Source organism: Neltuma alba, unplaced genomic scaffold (assembly GCF_004799145.2).
Source record: "Neltuma alba isolate B1F8T4 unplaced genomic scaffold, ASM479914v2 tig00012512_pilon, whole genome shotgun sequence".
Lineage (NCBI taxonomy): Eukaryota > Viridiplantae > Streptophyta > Magnoliopsida > Fabales > Fabaceae > Neltuma > Neltuma alba.
The window spans coordinates 1-24,791 of NW_021636979.1; the positions used below are offsets into that span (position 1 = coordinate 1).

A 24,791-nucleotide genomic window follows, 5' to 3' on the forward strand; every position below is an offset into this window, starting at 1 on the left:
TTGCTATCATTATATTTATATTGTCTCTCATTCAATCAGTCCGCGAATTGAGTGGGAGCTATGCAGGCATCTCTGTGCCCGTTGATACTTGACTTCGTCTAATGTCTACTGATACATTTGTTAGTTGGATTGTGTTCTACCCACAAATACATTTATGCCTTTCTTCATTGATGTTCCCTATTTCAAAAATTCAGCCTTCTGCAACTTTTTATGTGTGTTTTTTGGGCTTTGTGATGACAGTGATTGCAACTAAAACTTTTAGTTACAATTCAATGAGATCAGCCACAGGAGATTTTCATCCATCTACCAGAATTGGTGGAGGAGGTTATGGAGTTGTCTACAAGGTAGGATAGATTACTATCGGAGATTTTCTTGTTCTTGTATTAACGCCTATGTTGGCTTTCAAACGTGGTGTACAGTGTATCACTATATTCTCTTGTTAGTTTGAGTAATTTTTTTTTTTTTTTTTTTTGGGTTCCTTCTCATTGATATTTTCAGGGTGTATTAAGAGATGGTACTCAAGTTGCTATCAAGTCTCTGTCTGTAGAGTCTAAACAAGGAACAAAGGAATTTATGACAGAAACTGAAATTATATCAAAGATACAGCATCCAAACCTTGTGCAACTTATTGGCTGCTGTGTTGAGGGCCACCATCGGTTGTTGGTGTATGAGTTTTTGGGAAAACAATAGCCTTGCAAGTTCTTTGCTTCGTAAGTACCAGAACAATCCAATTAAGTATATGGAAGTGAGTCTTGTCTGAACTGGATAGATATTCAACCTTTTGATTTTGGAAACAAGTTTGTTTTACATGTTATTGAAATTTTTAGTACTTCCAAAGTGGAACTTACCTGTTTGAATCAGATTCACTTTTCCATTTTCCTTTGTATTGGTTACTTCTGGCTTTCGGAGCACAGAATATAGTCAAAATGTGATGTAATCTGTCATTCTTTCAAGCTTAACATTAAAACTCTCTCTGAGTTGGAGGGATGAAGGCTATTGATTAAAAGCTCGATGTAGGCTTTTCCATGAATTGGGATGCTCTAATAAACATCAAACCTTTTATAGGTTCCAAGAGCAGATTGTGTTGCTCTGGATTGGCCAAAGAGGGCTGCTATCTGCTGTGGTACAGCTTATGGTCTTGAATTTCTTCATGAAGAGGCTCAACCAAGCATTGTTCACAGAGATATCAAGGCTAGCAACATACTGCTTGATGGGAACTTTAATCCTAAAATAGGGGATTTTGGCCTCGCAAAGCTTTTTCCTGACGATGTCACTCATGTTAGTACTCGAGTGGCAGGAACGGTGTAAGTAACAATGCACAATTACATTATGAATATCGTTCTATATGACTGTTGCCTAAGTTGCACCTTTTGAATTTCTTAAGAAAGCCTGTTTCTTCTCTTCTTCTTACTTGTTTAAATCTTCTGTAAAGCCATTCGAATATGCATCTAATGATATATAATTATCTATTGTTAATTGAAAAAAAAAAAATACAAGGGGCTCAAAATTTGGTGTTTCTTGTGAATTTTCTCTGGACAATACGAAGACCTATACTGCCTTAAAATCTATTCCTCTCACTCATGTGGCATGAGGTGGCCATTGGATTGGTGTTCTTGGCATGCACTTATATTTGCTATTTCGATTGTTACTATCTTTTTGATGAGTCATTTAGTTTTTCATCGCATATTATTACCACGTAAATTATTACGTGTTAATATTTGTTGAAATGCAATGTTTGAGTAAGCGAAGGATAGAAGGATAATGGAGAAACAAAAGAAGTTTCTGATTTCAAGTAACTATTTATAGCCTCCTTGAGGCTAAATTAGCACCTGTGAAGTTGAAAGACCAAAGATTACAAACTGCCTTCAGCCTTGCCCTAGTACTACAAATTCGTCAATATTGTTACAGAATGGGTTCTTGGCAGTTAACTAGATTTGGTCTCAACATATGAACCATGTTTACCCTTTTTTCTCCGTTATTTGCAGGGGATATCTAGCGCCAGAATATGCACTTCTAGGACAACTTACAAAGAAGGCTGATGTGTACAGTTTCGGGATTCTCATGCTTGAAATAATCAGTGGTAAAAGTAGCAGTAAAGCCGCATTTGGAGATAATCTCTTGGTTCTAGTGGAATGGGTATCTTTCTAAACTCAAGTATCAATTAGCTAACACATGCTAGGATTTTGTCATAGCTTTTCTAATGATCAGAGACACAGACATAATAAGAGAAATAAAGTCACAGTCTATATGAAGTTTTGCTAGGTTTTCCAAGGTTGTCAAGATGAAGATCTTTGCTAGGATCGATCATGGATTTAAAAGATCAAAGCAATGAAATGAAAATGAAATATAATTAAATGAGTATAAATTATACATGTACTCGAGTCAGCTATCACAAATAAGTGTTATGCTGCCCGAGTTACCTGTAACTTGCATAAACAAATTATATATATAGAATTTTACGCCCATAATTTCATGAGATTTAACTTAATATCCTATTAATTTGAAGAAGATTTATATTTTTATTCCCCTAGGATTGAGATCACAAGATTTTAAGATTTAAATCTAGATCTTGACAGCCTAGAACCATGCTGGATTGCCAACTACTTCAAAAGACAGCTCTTGAAAAAAAAAAAAAAAAAATTTTTTGGGGGGGGGGGGTTCTGGTAACAATATTGCTTTTTTCTGTGCATGCAATGTTACAACAAATGACTATTCAGTTTTTTCCCATTTCATTGCTTTTTAGTCTTCAAGAACAAGAAGCTTGATCTGATATCTGACTCATCTACTGGTTCCTCAGCTGGATTTAGCATCACTTTATGTCTCTCGGACTTCAAATATACTGGGGAGATTGTTAATATATGAATGTCAAAGTGACTCTGCTGTATCTAACTGTCAATATGACTGCTATATTACTGATATCAATGACTAAAATAAGCCGTTGTCAGCATGTCTGTTCAATTGTTAAAGAACAGCAATTTTGATTTTAGATACTGAACGCTCAATGTCCAAACTCATACCTTGTGAAGATTTAGTAAAATTTGAAGAATGATGTGTTTATCTCTTTTGATTACATTGCTTTCCAACCAAAAGGCACTGTAAACTGTTGTCATTGGTGCTCTTTTGGAAGATATGTGCTGTTCCCTCATTGGTTTGCCATTGAGTTTAAAAGAACTTGGTAGATAAGACTTTGTTAATCTGACAGGACATCTATTACAGTTGGAGATTTAAATTTTGAGGCTTCTTTTACACAATGGACTTCAAAAGCATATGATTGAGGCGAGAGAAATGATTTTTTTTTTCCTTTGGTAAAAAAGAACATATGACTGATCATACAAGAGGGTAAGTCGATGTGGCATCCATGTGGGAAAAAATAGTAGAAAATCGATTAAAATGATTTGATAATGTGCGAAGAAAGGGGGTGCCATTGAGGAGAGGTGGGTAGATAATCTTTAGCCCTGTGAAAAGATGTTGAAAAAGACCAAAAGGACACTTCAAGAAGTCATTAATCAAGATCTTTTAATAAATAATTTACTGAGGTCGTTGTTGTAATAAAGAAACATATGACTGTGAATGCAATGAAAAGCTGCAATATTATTCTAGTCAGATTGGAAGCAACTATATATCTGTGTCTGCTCACTCGAATATGCTTTTATGAGCAGGCTTGGAAGCTGAGAGAAGAAGGCAGGCTTCTGGATATTGTAGATCCCGAACTAACTGCATACGATGAGACGCAGGTGTTGCGTTTCATTAAGGTTGCTCTGTTCTGTACCCAAGCATCCGCACAACACAGGCCCACCATGAAGCAAGTAATAAAAATGCTCACCAAGGATGTGCATTTGAATGAGAAGGCACTGACCGAACCTGGAGTTTATAGATGGAATAGCTCGAAAGAGTATGGCAATTATTCGTTAAATCAGACATCGTCTTCTCAAATAAACAAGTACAGAAGTTCCAAAAATCCCTACATGACATCAAGCCATTATAGTGGTGCTGATTTGGATACACAGATTCTTCCTAGGTAATTGATTGTTTGCTTCATATTGAAGGATGTTGGGTGGGCAACATTGCATGTAGCCTGTAAATATTTTACTTTATTACTCTCCTTTATTTTTTCCTGCTCATAGGATCATTTGTATTAGTACACCAGAGTTCTTTCAATCCGAAGGGGTCGATGAGAGCATGGGAAACGAATAAGGAGTACAATTTCCAGTTGGCCTGTGTACATATACACTTTTTGTATAATACATAATATTCAATTCATTTGCACGCTAATGACCAATGATAGCCTTAATTGACCTGTGTGCAGACAACCGGCAAACCATACCATGCTACGTCAAGCCCATAAATAGGTTTAGCATAATCTGGGTCGCAAATAAACAAGATGATTCCGAGTTTAACTCCTTATCAAGACACTATCCCAATTTCAACCAACGCCAAAACAGCGGCATTAATAATATGCCTGTTTGCAGGCCACAGCAACGGATCACAGCCTAAAACTATTTTCTGACAATGGGCTGCATAAAGCTACATCAAGCAACCTGCAACTTTAAAGTAAAGATACTTTGTACATATAATACCACCATGCGACTAAGTTATGATGTTCACAGAAGCTGGTTTTCACATGGAAAAGGAGAAAATAGCGGCCCTTCAAGCTGCAGCAACCGGCTCCTGAGTTGCCACCGCTGGCGGCTTGGGGGTAGAAGTACTTGTGCTAACCCCGTCAGTGGGCCCGGTATTAGCGTCCTTTTTTGGTTCAGATGATGGAGGTGGCTTAGGCTTCATGTGAAGAGGAGGATTATGCTTGAGCTTTAGCAGTATATGTCGCATTCTTGAAAGGTCAGTTGGCTTCCCAGGTTTCGGCCCCTGGATTACAACAATGGAAGGCTTCTTCTCTTTATCTTTTTTCCCTCTTTTCTCTATTGTCGGCACTTCATTGGGAATAAGTTCACCGATTGCTTTCCAATAGTTTTTCTCAGCTTCCGCCTGAAACTTCTTGTGGCTTTCCAAAAATAACTGCTAGATTAAATCCAGTACATAATTTCAGGCACTGGTATAACATTCAAAAGAAATATGCTAAGTGACCTCTTATTAGGGGACGGGAAACTTTACAATCATTGACAGCAGCTATGGCTGCACAAGACCGTTCCGTGATACAAAGATGCCATCATAAAACTGAAAATTTAACATGATGAATTTAAAAAGTGTGCATATTTGTGAAGTCTCAATCTTATCCAAGCTGATTATACCAAAACATAATTATTATTAACGAGACCAAAACCTAAAAGTAAGACCATCTTGGATTTATGTTCATATTCTTTTTTTTCTTTTTTTACCAGAAGATTTATGTTCATACTCAAAAATTAAAAATTTAAACGTAACATCCTATTTGCGTTCCTAAATTGAACTTCTTAGTTTCCTGCACACAATCTAGTCTACCAAGAGTTCTACAGCCTAATTTGTAATCTACCATACTCCTTAACCACCTAATTCGCCCCATTCTGGCCAGGAAGCCCCTCTTAACCGCTATGGGACCTTCAACTGCAAAAGCTCCAGCGCAAATAAGGAGGGAAACAAATCTGCCTCTATTACTTTCGTCCTGTTCGTAATTCCGGTTGGAATTCCGTAATGGAATATTGGAATGGACAAAAAGAGCAATTTATCACTATAATTTATAAATAGGGTCTTCTATGTCGTCTTTATAAGACCTCTCCCACGTGAACTCTGAATACTTCTATCTGAAAAGAAGATTCCATTCAATTCCTCGCCCTCTATTATTACAATTTACAAGCTAAGATGGGGTAGAACATGATACAGAAATGTTGCAAGAACTATTATAAATATCAACCTTAACAGCAACAGGGAGGAAAACAGAGAACTTGGTCTTATACATAGAAAACATCACAATTTGATTTACCTTCTCTTTTTCCCTATTGGACGCTTTCTTATTCTCGACATTCAGCTCGCGCTTCCTGTAAAACTCAATTTTGTACGCCTCTGCTTCTTCTATAATCTGTCTCCGCATCTCTTTCTCCTTCTTCTCCTTCTCTTCCAGTTGAATAGCGTTCTGTCTGCTCACTCACACATTCATGATCATCATCAACATATGCAAAAACTTCAGACGCAGACAGGCAGCAATTCAATTAAACCTAACATTCTATAAACTTAAAACCTTGAAGAAAACCGAAAAGCAGAAAACAGCGATTATGGCCAGTAGAGTTTACCTTCGCCATTCCCTTAGAGCAAAGCCTTCTTCTGGTTCCAAATCCACCGGAGGTGGCAAGACCGGACCACCGGTGGCACCATATTCTCCCTCAAGACCCTTCCCATCATGCTCCGGCGAGAACGCAGTGTCTTCCCTCGCGTTAGAGCGTATGGACGACGGGGATGGAGTCTCCGGAACCGGCTGAGACGAAAACACATAATCTCCTTCACTGTATGACTGATGGCTTCCGAAAACCGGAGACGAGTCGCCGGCCGAATCCTTCACTGAGTCAGCATCGAAGTTGGAGAGAGTTTCAAAGCGCTGAGATTGGAGCCGAACATCATAGCCGTCGACGCCAAGGCCGTCGCCGTCGAACGGCCGGTTGGGACTGCCAAAGGATGACATGGAATGGCCAGACTAACGATGCGGACCGTACAAGCAAAATGATTGACTCGCCCTTGGAGAAGAATCTGGTGAGATGGCGTTACAATCCGAGTTTAAGGGTCCACGAGGATCTAGCGGCCAAGTCTGCTAAGGTTCCACACCGATCCCACTCACTTTCCATGATCAATAGACGGCAACCAAGTAAATTATCGTACAATAAGCGACTAATAGAGCGACACGCTATAAATTACTACTGTGAAGCTGAGTGTACCTGATACCACTTTAGTTCCGGAAAGCATGACACGTGTCTTCTTTTTAAAAAGGGGTAAGTTATAACTGTTTTTTGCAAATTAACCTCCCCCCAACTACAATAACCCCAATTCGTAATTAAACTAGACTAGGATTTTTTTTTGTTTGCTAAAGTATAGATGTTCTTCTATTGAAAACAATCTAATTCAAAACACTGTCAAGTACTAGATATGAGTACCTCTTCTAGTGGATATTCGAACATTGGTTCGTCACGTTGTGAGAGACTAGCTCCTTCCGCTAGGCTAAACCCATGTTAGTTACTAGACTAGGATATTAGATGATGCTCACTGGTGTATTAACCTATTGGGCCTGCATGATCGGCCCAGCCCACTAAAATAAGTCCTCGTTGGACTGGGTTGCAGCATAAACAAGCAGCCCACATATAAATACCAAGCTGATTTGAGTTTTTGGTTGGGCATATGGGTTTGATCAGCTCATTGTTAATTTATTTTTAACATATTTCCCCCCGTAATTTCACCACCTAAGCAAGCTTTATATTTTTTATTGTGTATCACTTGTCACCAATCTTTTTTTTTTCCTTGGTGTTTTCATCATCTGAACACATTTTTAAACATGTCTTTTTTGTTTTATTGTGGATTCTATGGTCATACTCCTCCGGTCCTTAATATAAGACTCATTTAACTAATTTGATTAGATTAAGGAAGTTAGGTAGGTTAGTTAATTATAAGAAAAGTGACACATTTTTCCCAAAATACCATAATCATCTTTCTTAATACCCTCTCTCCCTCTTCTACTTGATTATGGGTGAGAGAGTATCTATAAGGGTAGTTTAGAGAAAATTGATAAATATGGGAAATGAGTCTTATATTTAGGACCAAAACCAACTCAAGAATTGGGTCATATATTAAGGACCGGAAGAGTACATTGTTTAACACATGTCAAATATAAGTAATGTATTCTTTTGGGCCACCTATAAGTAATGTATTATTATATATATTTTGTGTCCTATGTTAGTTGTATGCTAAATAAATTAATTTAATTATATGATGGTCAGATATGGAATCTGATTTCTTATTGATAACTCTCAATATATAGTGTGTTAGGGCTAAAACTAACCCATAATTTTAAAAGTAATTTCATGATATTTACGAAGTGAGCATATAAAAAAAAATTCACCTCAATTTGTATAAAAATACATATTTTTGGGAGTGAAGCAAACAGCCGCTGCGGAAAAAACATGATCATGTAGACTTTGTTCAAACTGAGACGCAAGTGTGGGTGGGACCTGAATATCCTGTAACATTAAGAAACGGTGCAAGATGTGCCACGTGTACGAAGATCGTTCCCGCTTATTGATGGTACCCTTCTCTCGGAGAGGGGGGCTTCGCGCGTGCCACAGACGGGCACTTTGGTAATTTCATGAAATCCACGTGGTGATTCCCTTATTGCCTATAAATACGGAGCGAGCACGGTCGTTTAAAACTGAACGTCGAGGGAGGGAGCGAGGGAGCAAGGAAAGAAGCCTGGTTAGAGGCAACTGAAAATTGTTTTGATTCTTGCAAATTAGTTTTGATGAGTCGATTGGGGTTCAAATCTGTGTTTTTTCTCGGTGAATTGAGATTGGGAGAGTTGGATGTTATCCCTGTTTCAGACCAGAATTTCCACCTCCCAAACGAGATACGCATCCACCACTTATCGCCGAGGAGTGAGCGATGTCATCCTCTTTCAGTTCTCCAAACTATTTCTGCATTCTCAGTTCGATGCAAGCTCGAGTCATCACTACCTGTTGAACAGCCCGATTTGATCAATCTTCATGCTTCTTGCTTTTATGAATTGCAGGTCTCGTCCAAAATGCATTTAATTTTATCTTCTTTTTATTTTTATTTTCAATCTTTGGCCTTTCTTTCAATGGTGTAGTTTGATTGTTTATGGGAAAAAAAGTTTATAAACTGAAACTTAATTTTGACTCTCGGCATCTCAGACATGAACTGGTTCTTTTTAAACTATTGCCTTGAAGAAAACCTGTTCAGCTGAGTTTCTAATTTTTGGCATGCACTTGTTCTTTTTGATTTGGGAACACAGACGGCAGTGACATTGGTTGGGGATGAAGAAGTTCACTTGGTGGCCATGCCCAGTAGGAGGAAAAAGTTCCCGTGCTTCTGGTGCTACTCTGTTCCTGCGGGTCTATACGCTGCATGCTTAAGGATGCTAAACCTGCGGTGCCTTGCGATTGTGTTTGATTTGGACGAAACCCTTATTGTTGCTAACACCATGAAATCATTTGAAGATAGAATTGAGACTCTGCGAGGTTGGCTGGCCTGTGAGACTGATCCCCTGCGAATTTCAGGGATGTCAACTGAACTTAAACGTTACATGGACGACCGTAAGCTATTGAAGCAGTACGCAGAAAATGACTGCGTTGTCGATAATGGCAAGATTTTCAAGGTTCAATGGGAGGAGGTCCCACAATTGTCTGATAGCCATGGGAAAGTTGTTCGTCCTGTCATTAGATTGCAAGAAAGGGATATCATTCTCACTCGCATCAATCCCGAGGTTATAATTTAATTGAAATTTATTTTAATTATCATTTATGACCAACTAGCGTAAGTTCGTGGACTTTCTTCGTAGTGATTAGGAAATGCCCATGGAGAGATCAAGCCTGAGATGAGCAATGATTGACCATGCAGCTCGATGTCCTGAGACTCGTAATTTCTGATTCGCGAAAGAAAGGGAATTCTGATACTGAGGAATTAATCAGGAAAGCGTTAAAATTAAAGATTAAGCAAGCTAGAGCCAAATAGAGCAGTATTTAATGGGCTACACGACCGATCTCATGTACTTCACAATTGTCGTTGATTTTCTAACAAAGCTTATGTGAGTTTATTAGTTTCACTGCCTAAAAATGGAAACGTAAGCATCTTAATTCCCTTGTTGATTGATCTCCCCTTCTCCTTCTGGGCATTCAGTATTCTTTATTGGTTCATGCTGCAAGGGTTCTTTTGTTGTTGTCCTTTCCTTGTAATATAAAAATAACCGTATATTTGTGTAGAATGCTATTTTTAAACTTTTTTTGGGGTTATTTCAATTAGTTTAGTTTTCCTCCCTCTCTGCAGGGTAAACCAGATATATAAATGTAAAACTTGGTTTTCAGCTTGTCTATAGGAATTTATCGAAGCATATTGTGAGAAAATTGATATAGTTGTTTGGAAGCTTTATGATGCACAAGGTTTTTGATATTTGTAGTATTCCTATTGTGTTTGTGCATAGATTTGCGATACCAGCGTGCTTGTGAGGTTACGACCTGCCTGGGAGGATTTAAAATCCTATTTAACAGCAAATGGACGCAAGAGATTTGAAGTATATGTCTGTACCATGGCTGAAAGGGATTATGCCTTGGAAATGTGGAGGCTTCTTGACCCTGAAGCACATCTTATAAATTCAAAGCAACTTCTTGATCGTGTGATTTGTGTCAAGTCAGGCATGTTTGCTATACAATGTCTATTTGGATCTTCATAATTCTTGGTGTATTCAGACATTATGAAGCTACTTCTTGCAATCAAGAAGTGGCATTTAATTTGCTGCGATAGTGTTTCAGCACTTTTTTGGTTCTTATAAACATATTTGGCTTTTTGCCATTTGTGCTGGTCGTTTAACAGGTGGGTTCATATTTCGACCTAATTTGCATCACTATGTCGTGTCACTTATTTTTATGACACTCACTTTTTTCTTGCTGTCGTGGTTCATATTTTATTCCTCTGTCTCTTCTTCATGCACTTGTTTTGAGGTGATGCCAAAAATTACGTATAATAATGAAATCTGTTGATTTTTATGGGGATATTTGCAGGCTCCAGAAAATCTTTGCAGGATGTCTTCCAGAATAGTATGGGCCATCCAAGAATGGCAATGGTGATAGATGACCGGTCAAAGGTTTGGGAAGACAGGGACCAGCCCAGGGTTCATGTAGTTCCCGCATTTACTCCTTATTATGCACCTCTGGCAGAGGTATGGGTTTATGTTTATTATCACCCACACAAGTATACATTTTTGTGACTTTTTGTCTTTTGAAGAGAATTACCAACACTTTCTGTATTGATTTATCAGAGAGCCAATACTGTTCCAGTCCTATGTGTAGCAAGAAATGTTGCATGCAATGTCAGAGGCTATTTCTTCAAGTAAGTTACAAACTCAAGTGTTGATATGCTCAAGTTATTTCCTTTCACCCAGTGGCTATAATTCGTCATGTACTGTGGTCAGAGAATTTGATGAGAAGCTGTTACAGAGAATTGCTGAAGTGTTCTATGAAGATGATGTTGAAACTTTACCGCACCCTGTGGATGTGAGCAACTACTTGATGGCTGAGGTAGTTGCTTGGAATATAATGTGATTTGTAGTTCATTGATGATAGCGAACAATTTATTGTTATGTAGCATCATCTGTGGCTGGTGCAGAGTGCTTGTTTATCCATTGCTCTAATGTTGATACTCACTCAATGGCAGGAGGCTGGTTTTGTGCCAAACAATAGTTGTGTTGGTCCCATTAGTGAAGGAATATATGCAGCAGAAGTTGAACGCAGGTTAAAGGAGTATGTAAGTTTCCATGTTTTTCCATGTATGGTCTTTGTCTCTGATTTAACAGCATGTGCCACAACTTTCTGAGAAGCTTCTTCTGCGAATGTCTTGTAGGGGATAACTTGTTCTCCTTTGGCATGAGTGTGAGTGTTTGGACCCATTTGCTGACAGATTTCTGTGTGGTTCTTTTCAGGATGAAAGGGCTTCTGTTGGCTCAGATACTGGGTCTAAGGCCAAAAATGTTATGTCCAACGCTGAAAGATCTGGACCAACTGCTGGAGTTATTTCGAATACTATTTTCCCTGGATCTTCAAGAAACCTGTCTCCTTCTTTGAGTATTGAACTTCTTATGTTGTTAATGTGTCTGTTTCCGGTTTTGAAAATATTCAATCTATTATCATCTATTTCCCAATCTTTTCTCAGAGCCTGGATTACTTGGACCTCCAGTCAGGCATGATGGGTTCTCTGTCGATTGTGATAATGACATGAAAAGAGGACTTTTGACCCTGAGGCGTGACCTGAATACAAAAAATCAATGCTCTGGTGAATCTCCCCTCATTTCAAGGCCACTCAATGAAGCACTGCCATCACCAATGCAGCCAAAAACAGGACTTGGGGAGGACCATATGTGTAGAAGAGGTCAAGGAAATGATCCTCCTTTTGTGTCTGTTAAAGAATCTAAAATAGCCAAGTCTGACGAGTATCAAGCTCAAGAGAAGTTCTTTTCTCCTACTCTGCCAGATGCTAATTTGCCCTCACAATCATCACTAAGAAATGGAGAGGTTTGCCATTGAACAGGGTTGCTCCCCTTTTAGAGTTTTGGATGCTTCTTGGATTACCTCAAAATCCTCTAATAGAATGTTGCTCATATGCAGCCAAGTTCTGTACGTGATTCACAGAGACATAATCTTCTTCAATCTCCTTGTCAGCCAGCAGGTATTGCTTTTGTATTCATCTTAACACATTCTGATGTACTTACTATCTTCTCCTTTTGTCATCCCATTATACTCTTTCCTCCCTATGCTTTCCCTACTAGTCTTCCTTAAAAAAATTGCAGCTAGTGTGTTTCAACATTGTTTTTATTCTGTTGAGTTATATAAAACAGGTCCGACTAATAACAACTGCAAAGATGAATGTGTCACCAAGATTGTTGAACTCTTGATTTTAAGTAAATTTGTGGCAGCAAACTCAACATGTAAAATTCCTGCGGCTTCTGTTGTGCAGTTGTCCATAAACTTGTGATTCTGGTTTGAGTTTATGTTGTCTAGTGAGTTTGCTTCGCTCATCATCCTTTGAGTTGGTAACTTGTCTGCTGTACATAAACCTAGCCTTTATATATTGGGCATGTACTTTGCCCTTTTTTCTTTTTCCCTTTTCCTTTACTTTTAATTTTGTTTTCGGCACATGTTTATGCATCCTAGTTTGGTTAGAATGGCCAGGGTCCATGTTTAGTTGCAAGTAAGAAAATTTATAGTAGGTTTATTTGAGATTATCTTTGGGTTCTAGAATGATTCCAGTTTCATTGTTTTTTATTTGATTTGATACAAGGTTATTGTGACAAGTGTCCTGTTTTTTAATCTCAAATCCTTTGGCCCTCTCGTAATTTATACCCTTTTTTCAACAACAACAACAACAACAATAGTAATAATAATCTAATTTCAATGTTTTATTTTAGACAATCTTGATTTTAAAAGACTTAATAGCAATACATCCGGGTGATGTTATAATCTTTTTGCAGGGGATGCTGCATGTCAGAATCATTTATCTTCTAATGGCAAAGAAATTCAAAGTGAAGCTGGAAGGTTGAACTTCTTACCTTCTCTATCTATAAGAGTGCTACAAGAAATTGGAAGGCATTGTAGCTCTAAGGTACACGTGATTTCAGCATGTGAATAGGTTACTTTTTGCTTTTGATTTTCCTGATTCATCATGTGTTTCTTTTTGCAGGTTGAATTTAGATCCATTGTTAGCACCAGCAAAGACTGGCAGTTTTCAGTAGAGGTTTGTGAAAGTCCTGTGGTGATTTTATCCACTTCATTTGTTAGCATAGTCATATTACAATTTTCTTGGCTTTAAGTAACGAGTTCAAGATATCATTATGGATTAATTTATTATTAGTTGTTTAAACTGCTGAATTTGATCACATTATGAAGATTAATGTGCATCATACTTCATATCATGTAATGAAATAATTCCTTTCAATTTTTGTTTTGCCTGCATAGTTGCTTCATTCACTTTGTTTAATTTCAGTAGACTTGGTTTATCATTAAGCATTTGTTGTGAATTGTCTGCAACTGTTAAATATGTAACTTCTGTGTTATCTTCATAGCTTCTCGAGTAATATTTATTTTGTCCCCAGTTCCTGAAGAAGAAAAGAAAAATATTTGCTAATTAGGAATCAGATTAGATGTGAAATTCTTTGTTGCGTCTAGTACTTTATTTTTGACTTGGCCTTGTCTCCTGCTCTGCTTATTTTTTGTGGCTGGTAACATGCCTTGACAAATTTGAACTATACTCTCAGTATTTGTAGCGGAACTACTTTTGTCTATGTTTTGGCCTTCATATTATTTACTGGCCGATTGTTTCTTCAACCTGTAGGTGGTGAGTGGACATCTCCATATCGCAAATACTTTTTGAGTCCTATTCGTGAGAAATTTGTTTCAATATGTATGAGAAAAGAATCTCCATATTTGTTATCAAAGATCAAATGCAGGAATCTTGATTTTTTCTTAAATTTTATATCCAAATATTCAAATGCTTTTAAACTAAAGTCTCCATGTAGCAGACATGACCTTTATTTGTAAATCCATTTTATTGTATTACTCTTGAGCCTGTAATGAGCTTGGGTTTTCTCTTATGTTTTTGTTTTATTGAAACTTGTGTTAAAAAGGTTTATTTAGTGTTTTTAGTCAAATGTTTTAATGCTTGACGCCATGGTTTAGGTACTTTTCACTGGTGAAAAAATAGGTTTCGGAATGGGTAGGACAAAGATGGATGCCCAACAGCAGGCAGCTGAGAATGCCCTCCACAGATTAGCAGGTTAAATTAATTTCTTATTGAATATATTTGTATTTCATGTTACCCGATCCCCATTCTTTTTCTCTTGTCATTTGTTATTTTACTGATAATGGGTGAGAGATTATTGCCACACCCAGTGGGATATGGTTTGTTATAGTGGCAGCTAGGACATCTAAGGAGCATTTCCTGGTTATTTGAGGAGCGTCTTGAATATGCCCATTTCCCACCAGATATATGTGTAAAACAGTTTTGGACACTCTTTACCTTGGTGACTTTTGACACTATGGGGAATGTGTTCAAGTTGAGAATATCTGTTGATTTGAGTCAACGTTTATTAATTATTGAAGGTTGCTCTACGTTCTGTTTTGATAATGCATCTAGTGAACTCGGTGTTCTTGGGCATTTAAGTAGAACTTATTGGTAAAGAAATAAAAGTTATTGGTGCAAGAGTTACATATTATTGTTCTGTAATGCGGACCATGGAGGTTGTTGCCTGTGGCACCGATGGCAATGTGAATGCTTATTCATGAATAAATTTGGTTTGTGCCAGGCATTAACAAATTTATTGTGCCGAATTTTATTTCCCATTCTCTTAATTCCAGTTTTTGCTCCTGTTTGATTATGACTTTCGGATACAATATTTATTTAAAGGGCTACATGCTTGAAATTACAGAGAAATATGTGGCACATATGAAGCCTCGATGTGAAGGTGTTGGCCAAGAATTTGACAAGCTCTCTCTTAATCATGAAAATGGTTTCCTGTGGGAGGCAGTCGATCTTGAATCCAGTGAACTGGAAAGAGCAAACACATTGTCTAGAGAAAGTACTTCTAAGGTGGGGCTTTCTGATGTTTTTGATAGTTGATGTAAGTGGTGCGTGCATGTGGTGTATGTACACTGAAAATTCCCGGCAGAGGCTCATGATTGTATAGAAATAACTCCTTTTGCCGCCTTCTATGCTACTGCTCCATTAATGGGAAATGACCAAAGTCAGTTCGTGTTGTCCAAGTAGTCCCTTCTTGTCAATAATCATGTTTCTTTTGCAAGCTCTTAAATTAAGGTAGCATTGTGGTCCTCCAGTTCATTAAGAATGAAAGAAGTAATCCATGATTGTTTCCTTTAGTTTATGGCGTGGGTTTAATTGATTTGAAAACAGCGATCTATTTACAGAATTTGAAGGAACTCAAATAAATGATACTGACGTAATGGTTTTGTTTCAAGTTGGTCGGTTTTTGTAGTTTAATGTGCAGTCTGGTCTGTATTCTTTGTAGGGACAAATTCTGTGTATTAGGTGATATCTAATTGACTAACTGGTGCTGTACTTACAAGTTACAAATTCATGCATAATTTTCTTAATCTTCAGACTTTAGACGTTGAAGCTAGTCTCTCTTCACCCATTGCAAGTAATCAGCAATTGAAAGAGCATGCCAGCTCCTGAAGGTAATTTAGGACAGAAGGTTGATCGTTACTACCTTCATCTGTTTTGGTGTACAGTTGTTCTCATTAGTAGAAAGATATGAATGTGCGAGCGTGGGTGTGTGGTTATGTATGTATGTATCTACGTATGTTCAAGCTCAATGAAAATCATCAAATGTGGTTCCCTTTTTTTTGGGGGGGATAAGGAATGAAAATATAATTCTTACATCTAAGAATTTCGTGCCATCTTTCTTTTCCTCTCCTTTAATCTCTATAAATTTTCGGTGTTAATCTCACTGTTTTCTCAACCATGTTAAATTATACTACCTCTGGTGCTTAATATAAGAGTTAGTTTGATATTTAATTTGGTCCTCAATATAAAATCTCAATCCACTTTATCTTTCATATTTATTTATTTTTTTTAAAGCAATCCTTGTAGTAGTTGCACATATTAAAGTTTCATCAAATATAATTCTAGCTAATACACATGATTAGCAAATGTATTTTAGGAAAGATAACGCCTATTTATTACAAATAAATAACTTAACTAATTTTTGTAGTTTACTCAAATTAGTCAACTAATTTTTATATTAAGGATAAGAGGAACTATAAAACTTTCGTGAACTTACAGATAATTTCATTAACCCTCAAAACTCAATAATAAATCCCCCTAAACTGTCAACTTTATGCAGATAATTCCAAACTATTAATTTCATGTCTCCTTAAATTTTATTTTTTTATGCATATAATCCCCTCAATTTTAAGAGCAAAGTATTGTACCTTTATAAAATATCTGTTGGTACTAATAAATTGTCAAATGCTAAGATCATGTTTTTAAAATTAGATGGGCACATGGACCAATTGATCTAGATTACATGATACACATTCACTCTGTTTGAATTTTAAAAAAAACCAATTAAAAACTAGTAAAAATTAGATAAAACTATCCAAAAATCGCACTGAATGAAAACTAGACTAGCCATAAGAAGATTCAATTTACATGGTCCATAAAACATGTAATAGTCGCAATTGACTAGGGAAGAATAGTTTTTCTCCCGAGAGAGGGTTCAACAGTTGGTGAAATGGTGAGTGGTTCCTAATAACTTAGTGCTTCCTAATAACTTAGTGCTTCCTTTGGTAGGTAGCTCTCTGCTCTTCATCTCTCTCCGCGTCCTTCTTTCATGCTCTTCCCATGAGCTCAGAAAAAGAACAGCAAAGTAAATTGTGTCATAACTTGAGACTTGTATGCCTCATTTCCCAACTTTTCTATTTTATAATGTGTGAGAATATTATTTGTGTCTGAAATAATTAATACAAAATTATATTAAAAATATATTTATTTTGTTATGATTTGAGTTGATTGGATAAGCAAACTTTAATAGTTAGTTTGATCTTAGAAATAATTTTACCAAATTGATGATGACAGTAATTTTGAAGAGCAAAATAGAAATTTGTTTTTCGTATCACCTTCAACCGTATTTGAATTGATTCTATCAATATGTAAATTTCTCTTTATCCAGTTTTTGTTCTACAGATGCAGTGGTTCTGAAGTAGGAAAACAAGGTAGTGGACCATAAAAGATCAAACAATGGCTGTCCCGGTCCCTAATAGGAGAACCTTTCTGCTCCCTTCTTCAAGAGAGGAAGATGATCGACTGAATCGTAGGGCTAAGAAGATTAAAGGGGGAGAATCTGGGAACAAAGGGTTTATACTGGATGGGCATTGAATCCGAGAAGGCTCGATTGTCTCTGAGCATGTTTTTAGAATACTATAATGAGACAGCTCTATTTCTTATGGGGAATATCAAAATTGATGGGAAGACCTCAGGGCATTTGATTGATCGGGGAAACAACTCATGTTGGGTTTTAAGCTGTGTTGACTGAAAGATGAAGGAGGGTTGGGCTTTAGAAGGCTTGAAGCTGTGAATGGTGCATGGGTAGATAAGATTGCGTGGAATCTAGCTTCAGGTATAAAAAGGACTATGGGTGGGCATGCTTACTCAGAAATACATACATGGAATCAGAATTGCTGATAATTGTTTGAGGAGCTTAAGTTCTAATGAAACTTGAGTAAAAATCGTGGGTTTACTTTTAGGAGCGCCTTTTCACTTATTGAGGACTCTGGTAGCTCCCCGTTTAGTAAAATCTTCAACAAAAATCTGGAAACGGAGAGGAGTGGAACGGATTAGAGTCTTTTTTTGGGCTTGCCACCCATGTTCGGAGGAGTAAATGCGGTGGCTGCTCACCCATATGAAGTAATTGGTGCAATGATCAACCATGAAACTTTTGATAAACCTTTAGGTTACGTTTGGTAGGAAGCATTGAAAATAAGAGATCGGAATTGAGATTATAATTGAGAAAATCTATTAAAAGAGTTAAGAGATTACTTATTATATGGGATTAGTCAAAACCATGTATGTGGGATTGGAGAATACCATAGGAGGAAGTGGTATTCCCCAATCTCACCTTTATGGATTTGCCTAATCCCATATAACAAGCAATTACTTATGCTAAATACTATTCTAATGCTTTTTTTCAATTGTAGTTTCAATCCCAATCTCTCATTCTCAATACTTCGTCCCAAATGGGACTTTAGATCCTGGTTTTGTTATTTCTGTGATTGTGAAAAACTATGTGGGAAGATTGCATCTGAAAGAAAGGTGGATAGAAGCAGTGTTAAATGGATCAAGATTAATGTGCATGTGGGTGGGGCTGTCATGGAATAGTCTGGTTTAGCTGCATGTGGAGGGATAATGCGAGATACTTTGAATTTGGACTCATGGGTTGCCCTAACAATTTCTTGGGCATCTGCGAACCACGAGAGCCTGAGGAATGTTCTCTGTTTAAAGGTATTGAAACAGCGTGGGAGCTGCATTTGCCGTCAGTTATAGGAGAATTTATGTAATAGGTGATGGAATTGGCAACTCAAGTTTCAATGTGCACCGACAGAGGTTAAAAGAGTTGCTCATAGTCTTGCTAGTTGCTAAATCTAGTCTAAGGATTTATAATGATTTCCAACTTTTGATAGTGCCCCAGCCTATCCAGAGGGGTTGATTAAGAACCGTGTATTAGGATGCTTTGCAACTTGAGTTCCAGGGACTTGTTCCCTCTCCTTTTATCAAAAATAATACTACCCTGATTTTAATTTACACTACAAATTAGATCTTATATTTAGAAATAAGAGTAGTTTGCATTACAGACTAAATTTTATATGCAGGAACGGAGGTTGTAGCCATAACAACGGCAACAACAATGGACAATAAACAAAGAAATATTCACTACAATCTTCATGGTTGCACAGAATAAAACGATTTTGTCTCAGATGAAGACACAAATTGGCATGATTTAAAACTAAATAATATACTTTTTACTTAAAACCAAAATAAATTAGGCGATGATATATAATTTGAAGTAGCAAAGAACATTCGTATAGTGTCGTATCCATGGACAAGGATGAACCAAGATCAGTTCACTAGAAAGAAAATGTGTTCATACAGAGGAAACTGGCAAGGAGGTTTCCAGTTTTATTATTGTGCTTTTGACTTGCAAAGAATTCATTTTGGTCACACAAAAAAATCCCAGAGAATTCAAGATTGTTTTAGTTTTTGTTAACTTCGTGAAACTATTTCACCTGAATTAGATTCTTCGTCTGGCAAAACTGGTGGTGCGAAGTCATGGTACACCGTCAAAATTCAAACAGACTTTAGTCATCAACTTGTGTTTCCTGATTCTTGATTGAAGTAACCTTTCCCCTGGGGTTAATCTGCGTGGGTCTATCAGCTTCTTATTGCTCATCGTTACGATCTGTATTCTTTGATGGCTTTTCCTGCTGCTTGGATTCCTCATTTGAGTGTTGATGCTGCAGTTCCTCTGTTATCATCTGAAGTCCTGCACTGTCCCAATCCTCAAAGACTGATATTCCATTAACAGTTTCCCATGTTTGCATGAGTCTATCTGACCCTGGCTGCCAAATAACATCCCCCTTTCTCTCTTTCAATATGAACTTGTATTGGATCCTTTTTCCAGCAATTATATCCTGTCCATATACACAGGACCTGTATGTTACTCACGATTTAAAGTTAATCATATTAATTGATTCACACTCAACTGTAAATTAAATTGACTGAGTTTATCTCTCAAAGATTTGGCAATGAAGCTTTTCACCAGAGGAGTTTTATTTCATTTTATATTTCTTATTATAGAAGATTCTAATTTTTACTCACCGTTTCAGCAGTCCAAGTATGGTCATCTGACCAGGACATTGGTATTGGATCTGAAGGGTCCCAGGAACCTAACAGAGCATCATCCCCAACGATGCAAAACTGTTCACCGAACTTAATTTTCTTTGCAATTGAAACTTGACATGGACAATCTTCAGTTCATCTACACAACACATATCACTGTGTTTATAATAATCCTGGAATATCTACTATGAAGGATCTTCAAAGTTGACTAAAATGAGAAATTTTTTGACAGGTTGGATTTGTTAAAATAAGGTAAATTAAGTTTATGGCTAACAACTGTATATTATCTACCTATTCTTTATACACAATGGAAAATTTTTAATAAGAACTTGCTCGTTTGTTGAAGTGGCCGGTCTCCATTGTTCAACTCCAGCTGCAACGTGATATGAAAATCAAGAGTGACTCCTATAGAATGAACCAAATCCGGTAATCACTCCATTCACTCATATCTAAACGATCAGATAACTATTTTCTGGACTAATTTTTTCATCAAACAGATACATAATAGATTAGTTTGATTCAATTTCTCTTGTTTTCTACAGAATCGAAAAAAGAACTAAAAAATAATCTAGGACACCGAAAAAATAGAGAGCGCAAAGCAATAGAATATGAAAGACGTTGGCAATAACGCTGCCCAACATTAATGAATTTGACAGATGCACACCGAGTTGACAATAGCGATCTTAGCCTTTATCTAGTTAATATTCGAAAAGAAACAAAACGTAAAATGGGCATATAAGTTTTTGCACTCCATGGAACAGATCCGTTTTTTTTTTTCTAAGTCCTTATTCTTGATTTTGAAAAAAAATAGATGACAGGCACTTAAAAAAATCTAAGTGGAAAGCATAGGAGGAGATACATCAGGGAAATCACCAAATCTTGCATGATTACACATTTTAAGTAATAGGATTCATCAATAATCTATTTTAAAATAATTTTTTAATCATTTTAGAAACAAAAAAAATAATACGATAAGAGGAATGTTCTAAAGTGACATCCATCTTGATTCCTAAAAGTTAGAACAACTTATAGTTTCAATCTAAGCATCCAACAAGACGCCCATATTGGCGTACAAAGTGACAAACAAATCCTACGTGGCAACCCAGGTGGCGTGAATACCATATGACGAATTCCAGTTATCTTGTGGTATATTGTGAATTCTTCTGAAAGTTGGGCGTGAATACCATATGACGAATTCTTCTTATCTTGTGGTATATTGTGAATTCTTCTTAAAAAAAATTTTAGCAACGGTTTTAACCATTATAAATTGTTAAGAAATGATCACAAAAATAATTAGCTCATCATGAGTTCATGACAAGGATAATTTTATTGTTAATATAAAAGTCTGTTGACTAATTTGAGTAAATTAAAAAATTAGGTAAATAAATTAATTATAACAAACGTAACATTATCTTTCAAAAATAATCCTATAAAAACTATGATGTTAAATTATCTCTTTGTTTTAAAGTTAGATAAATTGATTTGCAAAAAAAATAATAAATATAAAAGACAAGAAATATTGAGATTTTATATTTATGATCTAATATTAAGAACAGAGGCAGTAGCTTATAATTATATTCATTTTTATTCACTTTGTTACGTTAAAGATTGAAAGCTCCTCTTCACATCTCTACTTCCTCTTTTATTAGGCAGACTAACATTACAAGAAAAGTAGGTTATATAGGATAATGCTCTTGACTTTATGATCTTATTTCCTCTTCTCGCTTTCAACTGTCCTCTTTGAGAAATAAAATAAATGCTTAGTCTACTTCCTTATTGTAGGCAATTCAATCAAAAGAATCATTAAGTTCCAATGCAAACAGATAATGCACATATCATCATCTGAAGATTATTATTCAATGGGACAAGCTTATATAATTACATGGCAGAAGCAGTTATATCCCCACCATTACTACTAAGTGGAGGCAAGATGTTAAAACAGAGAATGAAACCCAGTACGCAGTACAGTAGAAGACATATAACAGAAATCAAAAGAACTTCACACTGCAGAAAGAAGTTATGGTTATGGATATTGCTTGCATGATGCATCAGTTTGACTTAAAAGGGATCGCCCTTATCACTATCTGGTGGTACAGTGCTGCAAGAGCTGCCCCTAGCAGAGGCCCAACCCAGAAGATCCACTGCACCATGACATAAACAGGTCTTTTAAAAATTGAAAAAGAATCAAAATCAAACCCAAAGCAAAGCATATGAAGACTCACATGATCATGCCAAGCTTGGTGCTTGTTGAAGATAAGAGCAGCACCAAGACTTCTAGCTGGGTTAATACCTGTGCCTGTCACAGGAATGGTAGCCAAATGCACCACAAACACAGCAAACCCTATAGGCAGTGGAGCCAAAACCTGCAATCCATCCAAAACCATATATATAATAAGTATTTCATACAGTTAGAATTAAACAAGTTTCAGTTAATAATAATTTCTTGTAATATGGATATAGATTGATGGCTTACAGGAACATGGGAGTCTCTGGCGTTTCGCTTGGCATCAGTAGCAGAGAAGACAGTATAAACAAGAACGAATGTGCCAAGGATCTCAGCTTCAAGGCCTGCGGTTTTAGAGTAGCCAGAAGTGAGAGTGTTGGCGGCACCACCTAGTCTCTCAAAGGTATGTGGCTGGAAGGACTTAACCACAGCGGCTCCGGCTATGGCACCCAAGCACTGCATTGTTATGTACATCAATGTCCTTGTCAGTGACACCTTCCTTGCTAGAAACAGCCCAAATGTTACTGCTGGGTTTATGTGCCCTCCTGCACCCACAAATCATGCATTTAGCCAAACTTTGCAGAGTTATTTCATGGGTTAAGAGTCACTTTTATCCTAGAAATGTTCACAAAAAAGCTATGGATAAAGTTTTTTTCCCCCTCAATATCCTTTCTAACATGTTAAAAAAATAGCAATGTCATCCTTCCTATTAAAAATGTTAAGAGTCAATATTAGTTTTAAAGTTAGTGTTAGTTTTTTAAAAGAGAGGGAAACATTACTTTTTTTTAACCTTTTCAGTGACAGCAATAAACTTTATCTAATTAAATAAAGTTGACTACATAGATCACACAACGTCATTATATTCTATCAACAATCAAATCTTTAGAAAGATTGTCCCATTTAATAACCTCATTTAAACAAACAAAAATGACCCCTGACCCTTATTTCATTTAAACACAATATTGTTCATTGTAATGGTCGTTTTCTGATGAAGATTACCTGAGATACCAGCAGTGGAGTAGACAAGAGCAAAGATCATGCCCCCAAAAGCCCAAGCAATGCCTTGAGTGCCAACAGTGGAGCACCTAGAGGAAGATTTAGCCACCCCAATGATAGTCAAAACGGTGACGTAGAGGAACAAGAAACTGGCCACAAACTCTGCAATGCCTGCTCTGTAGAAAGACCATGAAGATAGCTCACCAACTTCAAACAACGGCGCAGCAGGTGGCTCTCTGTAGTCTCTTCCATCTTGGCTCTGAGCTGCCGTTCCAATCGCTTGCCTTCCTCTGTACCTGTTGGCTCCTACCCTCACATCTTCTTCCTCCATTTTCTCTCTAACTTTCCGGGGAAAATGCTCAGTAAGACTACTGGGGAAAGGGTGTCTACTTTGTAGAGCCTGAGGGGTTGTTAAAAGAGTCAATTTTGTAGCTTTAGAATAGTTATGGGTTGAGTGATTGAAAGGGAATGGAACTGTGGATTGGGGTGACAGTACACCGACCAAGGAGGAAGAAAAGGAGAGAATAGAGAAGTTTGAGTTATTTTGGGAGACAATAAATGGCAAACATTAAATTCACTTAGGCTTTCTTTCTTCCCACTTTGCTTATTAGCCTTTCCTTTACGCATGTATCTCTTGACTTTGAATGCAAGCTTGCGCACCACTAGCTTTGCCCAGAAATAATGGCAGCCTTAATTATAGAAGCAGCCACTTCAACTTAAAATTGTGGGATGCCTAATGAAATCCTTACAAAATGAATCCTCCATAAAGGAATATTGAGAAAATTGCAAAAATTATATCCAATGTTGTGAGGCAAATTCAGAACATAGAATAATAGGAAGAAATCCTTTTTTTTCAGGGGTGTTCATGAGCTCATTAGCCCAATATGCACGTCCAAGCCCACTAAAAAATTGTCCTGTCCGATCCAAAAAAACACAGCCCAAGGAAAAAATGGGCATTTTCAGACAAGACCGAGCCACGAGTATAGCATGCAGCCCTATATTTGGCTGCTCGAAATATAATTATTTATATTATAATATATATTTTTTCACAATTATAATATATATACTGTAATATTAATATACTACTCCTCCGGTCCTAAATATAAGACCCTTACTAGTATAAGGGTCTTATATTTAGGACCGGAGGAGTATATTTTATTATATTTCATTACTCAAAAGGAACATTACATCCTTATATTATTAGACTTTACATTTTTAAAGTTCTAGTTTTTTTTTTTAAAAATACCACTTTTTTAACTTTTCTAAATTATTTTGTTGTGTACTATAATTGTCTTTTAACTTTTTCATGTTGATATTACTTCATATATCATGAAATGATACTGATTTACTAATTTGAATATAATATATAGATCTCTATAAATTATATTAAATTATATGTTAATATAGCTTGTATTTTTTTTATATGTTTCATTATTTTCTCAACTTTGTGGATATTGGTGCAAATCATTTG

General features: G+C 36.7%; 6 protein-coding genes across 7 annotated transcripts; 3 read left to right on the top strand and 3 right to left on the bottom strand.

Moving 5' to 3' along the window:
* Positions 1-194: 194 nt before the first annotated feature.
* Positions 195-693, top strand: LOC114727875 (cold-responsive protein kinase 1-like; the record flags this gene model as incomplete). The annotated part of the gene is made up of 2 exons (XM_028914647.1): positions 195-344; positions 499-693. Coding segments are annotated over 2 exons (342 nt in total), but the record flags the coding sequence as incomplete, so codon positions are not given.
* Positions 694-739: 46 nt separating this feature from the next.
* Positions 740-4,264, top strand: LOC114727870 (cold-responsive protein kinase 1-like). The gene is made up of 4 exons (XM_028914641.1): positions 740-745; positions 1,066-1,304; positions 1,986-2,136; positions 3,660-4,264. Exons 1-4 carry the CDS (start codon positions 740-742, stop codon positions 4,020-4,022), a joined length of 759 nt encoding a protein of 252 aa, XP_028770474.1. The 3' UTR covers positions 4,023-4,264.
* A 62-nt stretch (positions 4,265-4,326) lies between these two features.
* On the bottom strand, positions 4,327-6,713 carry LOC114727872 (clathrin light chain 2-like). The gene is made up of 3 exons (XM_028914642.1): positions 6,222-6,713; positions 5,915-6,068; positions 4,327-5,013 (listed from the first exon to the last, which is right to left on the bottom strand). The coding sequence occupies exons 1-3, from the start codon at positions 6,605-6,607 to the stop codon at positions 4,648-4,650; spliced, it is 906 nt and encodes a 301-aa protein (XP_028770475.1). The 5' UTR covers positions 6,608-6,713; the 3' UTR covers positions 4,327-4,647.
* Positions 6,714-8,360: 1,647 nt separating this feature from the next.
* On the top strand, positions 8,361-16,090 carry LOC114727874 (RNA polymerase II C-terminal domain phosphatase-like 2). Its single transcript, XM_028914646.1, has 15 exons — positions 8,361-8,695; positions 8,939-9,409; positions 10,124-10,334; positions 10,701-10,858; positions 10,958-11,028; positions 11,111-11,216; positions 11,353-11,442; positions 11,618-11,759; positions 11,848-12,206; positions 12,300-12,360; positions 13,163-13,293; positions 13,372-13,425; positions 14,367-14,463; positions 15,116-15,276; positions 15,805-16,090. Exons 1-15 carry the CDS (start codon positions 8,429-8,431, stop codon positions 15,877-15,879), a joined length of 2,454 nt encoding a protein of 817 aa, XP_028770479.1. The 5' UTR covers positions 8,361-8,428; the 3' UTR covers positions 15,880-16,090.
* A 3,452-nt stretch (positions 16,091-19,542) lies between these two features.
* LOC114727873 (cyclomaltodextrin glucanotransferase-like) lies at positions 19,543-20,344 on the bottom strand. 2 transcript variants are annotated; one of them, XM_028914644.1, is made up of 2 exons: positions 20,080-20,344; positions 19,543-19,892 (listed from the first exon to the last, which is right to left on the bottom strand). In XM_028914644.1, the coding sequence occupies exons 1-2, from the start codon at positions 20,116-20,118 to the stop codon at positions 19,641-19,643; spliced, it is 291 nt and encodes a 96-aa protein (XP_028770477.1). In that variant the 5' UTR covers positions 20,119-20,344; the 3' UTR covers positions 19,543-19,640. The 2 variants fall into 2 exon arrangements, with proteins under 2 accessions (XP_028770477.1, XP_028770476.1); XM_028914643.1 differs by having other exon boundaries at positions 19,543-19,911.
* A 1,535-nt stretch (positions 20,345-21,879) lies between these two features.
* Positions 21,880-23,811, bottom strand: LOC114727876 (aquaporin PIP1-1-like). Its single transcript, XM_028914648.1, has 4 exons — positions 23,324-23,811; positions 22,574-22,869; positions 22,323-22,463; positions 21,880-22,241 (listed from the first exon to the last, which is right to left on the bottom strand). The coding sequence occupies exons 1-4, from the start codon at positions 23,649-23,651 to the stop codon at positions 22,149-22,151; spliced, it is 858 nt and encodes a 285-aa protein (XP_028770481.1). The 5' UTR covers positions 23,652-23,811; the 3' UTR covers positions 21,880-22,148.
* Between the last annotated feature and the right edge of the window lie 980 nt (positions 23,812-24,791).